We start from the raw sequence: 9,515 nt of genomic DNA on the forward strand, positions 1-9,515 counted from the left end.
ATGGCAGGTGAAAACTCTGCCTGCTGAGCCACTGTGGCTTGCCCTTGGCACTTTTTAAATAGCTAGATTTAGAGGTCTGCTTCCTCTGAGATGAAAAATTTTACATTAAAACTGAAAATCAGCGTCAGACCTAATGAAAAGGCTCGCCTTTAAATTCAAACATTTATAAACAAGGCTGTCTTCTCTAACACTTGTAACTTCTGTGCACTCTGGCTACTGCAATGTTCCACATACTAAAAAGATAAAATGCATCTCGAAAGGAAGAATATGATTATCATTATTTTCATATATGACTCTCTACTTTGAAAGTCCAATGGAATCAATGGTAGAATTTCTGGAATTAATGAGAATTCTGTAAAATGATTAGAAAAGCATTCCTCCAGCACGAGGCCCTTTAATTTATGGGGACCAGGGCAAGTGTAAGGGCGGTCCTTCTCAGCCATTTTCTTCACATTAAGGCCTAAACTGACCACTGTTTAAAAATCACAACCACTTCTCTGCATGCTCATCCTTTTGACACTGTTTAATTTTTCTCCAAAGCATTCATCACCTCCAACTTTACTATAAAATGTATTTATTTTATATAATGTTTATTTTCTGTCTTTCTGGTAAGAATGTAAATTCTGCAAGAGCAGAGATATGTGTGTGCTTTGTTGGTACCCAGAAGAGTGTCTGGCATATGGTAGGTGATAAACACATTTTTATTTATTGAGTGAATGTTGACTGAATATATAGATAAATATAGTGTATACATAATACTCTGAGTATAATGCAATACTTTAAATTGTTATTTAATTAACCTAATGAAAGAACTATAAATATGTGCTGGTTTGAAAGGAAGTATGCCCCCTAGAAAAGCCATGTTTTAATCAAAATCCCATTTTATAAAGGTAGACTAGTCCCTATTCAATACTGTATGTTTGAAACTGTGATCAGATCATCTCCCTGGATGATGTGATTTAATCAAGAGTGGTTGTTAAACTGGATTAGGTGACGACATGACTCCATCCATTTGGGTCGGTCTTGATTGGTTTACTGGAGTCCTATAAAAGAGGAAACATTTTGGAGAATGAGAGATTCAGAGAGAGCAGAGAATGCAGCAGCACCATGAAGCAGAGAGTCCATGAGCCAGTGGAGATGAGGAAGGAAAATGCCTCCCAGGGATCTCCATGAAACTGGAAGCCAGCAGAGAAAGCTAGCAGATGATGCCATGTTCGCCATGTGCCCTTCCAGCTGAGAGAGAAACCCTGACTGTGTTCGCCATGTGCCTTCTCACTTGAAAGAGAAACCCTGAACTTCATCGGCCTTCTTGAACCAAGTTATCTTTCCCTGGATGCCTTAGATTGGACATTTCCATAGACTTGTTTTAATTGGGACATTTTCTCAGCCTTAGAACTGTAAACTAGCAACTCATTAAATTCCCCCTTTTGAAAGTCATTCTGTTTCTGGTATATTGCATTCCAGCAGCTAGCAAACTAGAACAAATATATCAGCAAATACTTTACTGATGAAGAGTACACACAGACATTAAAAACAATAATTAAAGGAATCAAAATTGCTGTATTTGACATGATAAAAATTATATCCCTTTATTTTTTATAATTTTTATGTATTTTATAATCACTAAATATTATAAATACAAATAAAAGCAAATGACAAATTGAGGGATAAAAGCTGTTTTCAAATAACATAACAGTGATCTTTTATTTGGGGTAAAATATTTTAAAATAAATACATAGACCAAAAATATTCAAAGGACACACCCTGCAATACACAAAAGAAAAATTATACGTGATCACTAAAAATATGAAAAAATCTTTCCAATAAACTATTGTCACGGTCAGGTTTTGTGTCAACTTGGCCACGTGGTGGTGCCTGGTTGTCTGGTCAGGCAAGCGCTGACCTGTCTGTTGCTATGAGGATATTTCATGGAATTACATCATGTCCATGTTGATTGCATCCATAGCTGATGGGGAGTGTCTTCTGCCATGAGTGACAATCTATTCACTGGAAGGCCTTTTTTTTTTTGGCATGGGCATGCTCCGGGAATAATAGAACCTGGGTCTCCGGGTCAGCAGGTGTGAATTCTTGTCGCCATTTCACTGCCTGTTTTTTTAACTTTTTTATTTTATAATATGACATACATGCAAAGCAAAGAAAGAAAAAAGCAGTAGTTTTCAAAGCACTCTTCAACAAGTAGTTACAGGACAGATCCCATCATTTGTCATGGGCCACTATACCGTCATCTCCAGTTTTTCCTTCTAGCTGCTCCAGAACATTGAAGGCCAGAAGGAATATGTATATTTTTTATCATCAGTTTCTTTTTACTTTTTTGTGAAAAATAACGCATATACTAAAAAATAAATTTCGAAGCACAGCACAACAATTAGTTGTAGAACAGATTTCAGAGTTTGGATGAGCTACAATTCCATAATTTTAGGTTTTTACTCCTAGCTGCTCTAAGATACTGGAGACTAAGGAAATTTCAATACCACTATTCAGCAATCATACTCATTTGCTAAACCCTACCTTCTCTGTATAACTCCATCATCACCTTTGATCTTTCTATTCCACTCTTTAGGGGCATTTGGGCTATGGTCATTCTAAATTTTCCATATTGGAAGGGGCTTTCAGTAATATGGGGTAAGGAAATGGAACTATCTGATGTTCTAGAGAGGCTGGGTCCTCTAGGTTTCAGGACTTATCTGGTCCAGGGATCCATCTGGAGGTTGTAGGTTTCTGGAAAGTTGCTGTAGTGCATGGAACCTTTGTAGAATCTTATAAATTGCCGTAGGTGTTCTTTAGGATTGGCTGGAATGGTTTTGGTTGGGATTTGGCAAGTTATGGTAGATAGAAATGTCTAACTGAAGCTTGCATAAGAATAACCACCAGAGTAGCCTCTCGATTCTATTTGAACTCTTTCAGCTACTGATACTTTATTAGTTACATTTCTTTTCCCCCTTTTGGTTAAGATAGAATTGTTGATCCCATGGTGCCAGGGCTGGACTCAGCCCTAGGAGTCATTTCCCATGCCACCAGGGAGACCTTCACCCCTGGATGTCATGTGCCATGTGTGAGGGAAGGGCAATGATTTCACTTACAGAGTTGGGCTTAGATAGAGTGAAGCCACATCTGAGCAACAAAAGAGGTTCCAGAAATAACTCTTAGGCATACTGTTCTAGTTTGATAGCTGCCAGAATGCAACACACCAGAGATGGATTGGCTTTCAATAAAAGGGGATTTATTTTGTTGATTCTTCAGAGGAAAGGCAGCTAACTTTCCACTGAGGTTCTTTCTTACGTGGAAGGCACAGGAAGGTCTTTGCTGGTCTTCTTTCCAGTCCCCTGGGTTCCAACAACTTTCCCCGGGGTGACTTCTTTCTGCATCTCCAAAGGCCTGGGCTGAGCTGCAAGTGCTGAGATGAGGAATGCTGAGCTGCTTAGCAATGCTACGTTGCATTCTCTCATTTAAGCACCAGCCAATTAAGTCAGATGTCACTCATTACAGTAGACACGCCTCCTAGCTGACTGCAGATGTAATTAGCAACAGATGAGGTTCACGTACCATTGGCTTATGTCCACAACAACAAGACTAGGTATGCTCACCTGGCCAAGTTGACAACTGAATCTAACTAACACACATACCTATATGTAAGCTAAGCTTCTCCGCTACCTACATAAACTTCACAAGAGTAAGTCTCAAGATCAAGGGCCTGGCCTGATTATTGATTCGGGTGTCTCTAATGTTTAACACAATATCAGGGAATTCCCTAATGGTAAAGTTTAATAGTCCCATATTTTTTCTCCCATCCCCCAGAGGACTTTGCCAATACTTTTTGATTATCTGCTTAATATACCCTAGAATGTATCCAGGCATTATATTAAGCTATACAGGATTAAAGACCATCATTCTTAATCTAGGTTACCTCTGTTTCAGTTGTGCAATGAACTATTCAGACAGGTTGAGTTAGATTATGTGCTACAGAAAATTTAGGTTCTGGGTAAAATAAACCTTTCTTCTCTTGGTCTCAAAGAGTAGGTGTGGTTCTAAAATATAGACAGTGTCTTCCTTACTACTGTGTTCTGAATTAGTTTAATCCTGATCTGATTTGCTTCATTCTTATCTCTGAAAACCAAATTATAGATATATGAAACAGCCTCTTTTCTTTTTTTTGGGGGGGTGGCTGGTGTATGGTCCAGGAATTGAACCCAGGTCTCCTGCGTGGGAGGCGAGCATTCTACCACTGAACCATCCATGCACCTTGGGCCCTGTTTTCTTATAAGTGTTTTCTAAAGGAGACCATACCATAATTGTTCTTTCGTTTCTAGCTTATTTTGCCTCACCAAATGTCCCACAGGTACAATCACATAGTTGTATGCCTCATAACTTCGTTCCTTTTTGTAGCAGGACAATATTCAATCATATGTATACACCAATGTTTGCCAATCTACTTATTGGTCAGTGCATCCTATTGGTCTCCTTCAGTTTCAGAGAAGCAAGATTTTGGTTCACCTAATTTTGAAAGTGGTCACAGGAAGTATAAATTAGGAAGTACAAATTAGTAAGGGAGGAGATAAAACAAGTAACAGAGAAAAGCCAAAAAAGGATGCATTAGTAATGTGCTCACTTTCATGGATAACTGGAGCTTAAATCTTACTGGAGACCTGCTGAGAGATTTTGTGCAACATGCCTCAGAATCTCCCACTTCAGGCTGTGGAGGCTGGAGCATTTACGTGTGCACTCTCACTCCCTAATGATTGAGGATTGCTCTTGGGGTATTCACTCCTTACAATTCCAGGTTGCTCCTGGATGCTGCAGAGCAAGGTCCTATAGTGCCCAAGCAAAGCCTTGGACAGAGGTGAGATGGGAAGGAAATAGTTCACTACAGGCCTGCCAGGGACGGTATGAGTCAAAGCATATTAGGTTAAGGGACTTTAATAAGGGCTACCCAGGAGGACAACCAATTCTAGAGGATCAAAGCAATCTGCGGATTCAAGGTTCTCAATACACTCGAGCATGTGTATTGTACAGCAAGAGCCTGTGGTTCTGGAGATCCTCCTCTGGTTCAGAGAAAAAAAAAAGGTAATCAAGGTAGAAACCTACTGGAATGCAGATAAACTCAAGCGGGCCCCAAGAAATGGAACAAATGTATATGCACTAATATTTGGAATAATACAAATATTCTATTATATATCTCCATATTTGTATGAACAGCACTAATTTCATATAGAGAATATTACATTTATGATAGAAACTAGGTAAAATAAATTTTCAGAGCTACGATGTAGAAATCTAATGTACTTAAAATAGAATTTACTATTTTAATTTTCTCAGAATATTATTTCTTTTGCTTATTTAAGGAATTTGTAGAGAAGGAGAAAAATCACTATTAAACATTCTTGCTTGACTAACATAGCACACTGTAAACAAATAAGTGGAAATAATGGTTTATGATAATAGCCTGTTAAAACTCAAGACAATGCATTCAATAAATATATATACTTCTCTAAATGAAATCTTAATCACTAAGCAAGCAAATTGTTATAAAGCTATTGTGCTGTTTGAATATTATAGATTCATTTCACCAGAAAGAATTGACTAGGTGGTTTGGGCAAATGACTAGCTATTGGTTTTCTTTCCTTTAAATTTACTACTACATTTTTTACCTATTTGATCATCAATTCACATGTACACAGCAAATTTACCTGTGTGAAATTGCTTGAAAATCACATAGAAAAAAAAACCTTTGAGGGTCAACTGGAAAATTTTCTTAATTACCAGGAGACCAGTCAAATACCATTAACTTTCCTGTTAGCTTAGAAGTTCCTTATGGTGAGTTCACTTTTGATAGTCCTGGTCATTGTTTCGACCCAGAAGTTCCAGAGGCCCACTTAAGAGAACACTGTCCCTCCCATCCCCACAAGGTATTTTTTTAATTGTTTAATTCTTGACTACCAGTCTGACTTCAAGTTTCGACTACAGGGAATACTGGCATTGTCTCAACTATCCTCTGGGTTATCAAGGCCTGGGTTACTTGCCTAAATACAGCTACTCTGATGATTAGTTAGACCAGAGTGCCCTATATATGGCTGACACAAGGTATTTAGGAAATCAGAGGCTCAAATGAAGAGGTGGCAGGGTGACGGCCTTTGAGATCATTTGAGTGAAGAACTACCCTGTGGCTATTTCACTTTAACAATGAAAAGTCTAGGGAAACATTTCTTTATCAATAGAATTTTATAAACTCTATCATAAAACAAGGTGTAGAAAATATCTTCTCCAGATCATTTTCAGACTTAGCATTTGAATTGAATGAGAGGCACTGCAGCCACATCACGGAGCAGATTGTCTTTTGGACAGTATGTACAGGTAATACGTATTTGGGTTATGGGGAAGGAATGAGAGAATGTCAATGGTTTAACAGATGAAAGGTAAGGAGGCAGAAGTTCCCTTGCCTGGTTATGGGAATTGTTGGGACCAGGGAAGCAAAGAAAGAGCCAGGACCAGGAAATAGACTTGGTTAGCATGATGAATCCTACAGGTAATCCACATATAGCTCATCAGGCCAAAGCTAATACAGAAGGATAATGTTCTGTGTTCAAACAGAGAGGGCATGTTTATAAACCAGACCTGGGAGTTTGGGCAAAACTAAAGTCGAGGGATTCTGAAAGGAGCTGGTACTTGAATCTGAAAAAAGTATCTGGGTGTGAAGGTCAAAATATCTGCACTTCTGAGGTATACATGACTGAATGTTCTAGTCCACTATTTTAAGATACTTTCTTAGAATGGGTAAAGTTATTTGTTAAGGTTCTCCCCATGTGGGGAAAGAAGTTGCAGTTGCTGATGAATCCAGTATAATTTGGGTATCCTGGCAAACTCCACGGATCTAGGAGCATAGGTTTTTGAAACTCTACTGCTACTTTCCCTCTTTCCTACTATGCCTGGGTGAAAGGCACAAGCCACAGCACAGACACTGGCAGAGTACTCCTTCCAAGCACCTCTCATTTGCTCAGAGGCCCTTCATGGGCTCACATCCATCCCAGATAGTGATTGCATGACCAGAGACACGAGCCCACCTTCTCCTTCCCCTGTCCTCTCTGGACTCTGGCTTCACTTTCCTTCCAAACAACAGCAACTTCTGTATTTTTGAGTTACTTAATCCTTGTGCTGGGGATGCTCTAATGTGACTCCAAATGTCAAAATAACTTTCAACTAGGGAGGTAGGAAAAGGAGAACAGCTACCTTGTGATTTCAAGAAGATTTTATTATATTCCTTTCAATAAAGAACAGCAGCAGTAGCAAAAAGAGCTTAAACTCAGGCAGAGGATTATCACACTTGAAAATTTATTATTTGACTTAAGCTGCAATTATAATCCAAATTAATAATGATGATAACATTTTTTACACTTACTGAGCATAATGTACAGGTTTTTTAAATGGGCTTATATTTCTTGTAGTTTTAATTCATAGAAACCCTGACACAGTGATATATCATTTTTTCAATTTTCAGAATGGAAACAAAGCCCAGAGCAATTATGTAATGTGTACATGGTGGAGCTGAGATTTGATCTTTATCTAATGCAAGAACTTATATCATGAGTCATTGCACTATGTTGTCTACCCATATTCTCAATTTCAGAGACATTAAGAAATGTCCATGTTTTACCAAGCATACCTTGTTACTTCTCAATCCTGATCCTTTGACTAAAGGTGACCTCCATCTAAATGTGCTTCTATTCCATGACTCCACTGAGAAATTGTACTTACCCTTAAAAATTTTGCTTTAAATTTTCTCATGCATTATTGACCTCTCTCCAAATCACACTTAGAACTGCCATTGTAATTAATCATCTGTGATTTAAGTGCTTTATATTTCTCTGTTCTTCTTCGAACTGTGGCATTTTAAAATACTGGCACCGTATCTTATTGATTCTTATGTTCCAAGTGACTGACACAAAACTTTGTCCAAATTTTCTGTGTGCTTGCAATATTAAAAATAATTAATGAAATGTGAAAATTGTTCAGAGGGCAATAGAACTTCACTGCCATGTTTTTCTATATCATGTTTGGGGATCAATCTTTGTAAATGGGCTTGAGGAACCACAGCACCATCACGGAATTCATCCTTCTTGGACTGTCTGCTGACCCCCACGTCGAGCCTCTGCTCTTTGTGCTTTTCCTGATGATTTACCTCCTGACCATGATGTGGAACATGGTGATGTTGCTGGTGATCAGGGCTGATTCTCACCTCCACACCCCCATGTACTTCTTTCTCAGTCAACTCTCATTCGTTGATCTCTGTTTCTCTACTGTTATTGTGCCCAAGATGTTGGAGAATCTTCTATCCAAGAAGAAAACCATTTCAGTAGCTGGCTGCCTGGTTCAGATTTTCTTTGTGATTGTCACTGGAGGGACTGAGGGCTGTTTGCTCTCAGTGATGGCCTATGATCGCTATGCTGCCATCTGCCACCCACTGCTCTACGGACAGGTGATGAGCAACCAAGTCTGTGTGCAGCTTGTGTGCATCTCATGGAGCTTGAGTATTCTGGATGCACTCATCAATACACCCCTGGCAATGAAAATGGACTTCTGTGAGATCCGTACCATCCCACATTATAGCTGTGAGCTGCCCTCCCTTTTCCCTCTGTCCTGCTCTGATGTCACCATCAACCTCATTGTCTTGTTCTGCTCCATCATCCCCCATGGAATTGGCACTTCCGTCTCAATCTTCTACTCTTATGGCCGCATTGTCTCCACCATCCTGAGCATCAGCTCCACCTCAGGCAGAAGAAAGGCCTTCTCCACCTGCTCCTCTCACCTCATTACAGTGAGCTTATTTTATGGCTCAGCTTTTCTTCGCTATATCATGCCAACCTCAGGATCACCCCTGGAGATGGTCTTCTCCGTGCAGTACAGCGTGATCACACCCATGCTGAATCCCCTCGTCTACAGTCTGAAGAACAAGCTGGTGAAGGCAGCTCTGAAAAGAACAGTGGGAAAGTTTTTAAATACTTTCAGTGGCAAAATAAACAGAAGGAATGACAGGGAATTGGGATAGAAATGCGTGTTGCCAAACACTGGTGAGTTGACATTGCAGAGAACTTACTGATAATTCACATTATCAAATTTGGCAAAATAAATCAGAAATACCAAAGAAAGAATTTCAGAGCTATTACAGAGAGGATAATTCATTCAATCCCACTCAGAGGCCAAAGAATGGATTATATATTCATCTCATACAATAAATTTTTATGAACATATTAAATAATCTTATTTCTATCACTTTCCAAAGTGGAAAAATAACTGGATTTTCGAGTTCATAATGAGTTCATGGAAGCATTAGGTAATAATTTCTGGTTAAAGTTGCTGGAGAATGAATGAGTGACTCATTGTAATGAGCCTGAAGCCTTCCTAGACAGTTACTCTCACAGACAGTTTACATTGAGAACTACAGCCTGTGGAGAATTCCACTCCTAAGGTTGCAAAACAGTTATGCTTGTTCCCATTTCCTGAGT

At 39.1% G+C, this 9,515-nt stretch overlaps 1 protein-coding gene across 1 annotated transcript; it reads left to right on the forward strand.

Moving 5' to 3' along the window:
- Positions 1–8,086: 8,086 nt before the first annotated feature.
- LOC143690562 (olfactory receptor 8S1-like) lies at positions 8,087–9,058 on the forward strand. Its single transcript, XM_077168234.1, has one exon. The coding sequence runs from the start codon at positions 8,087–8,089 to the stop codon at positions 9,056–9,058; it is 972 nt and encodes a 323-aa protein (XP_077024349.1).
- The last annotated feature ends 457 nt before the right edge of the window (positions 9,059–9,515 follow it).

Source organism: Tamandua tetradactyla, chromosome 7 (genome assembly GCF_023851605.1).
Source record: "Tamandua tetradactyla isolate mTamTet1 chromosome 7, mTamTet1.pri, whole genome shotgun sequence".
NCBI lineage: Eukaryota > Metazoa > Chordata > Mammalia > Pilosa > Myrmecophagidae > Tamandua > Tamandua tetradactyla.

Bases quoted from the DNA above. Each gene is read 5' to 3' on its own strand.
- LOC143690562 (XM_077168234.1), top strand. From the start codon at position 8,087: ATGGGCTTGAGGAACCACAGCACCATCACGGAATTCATCCTTCTTGGA.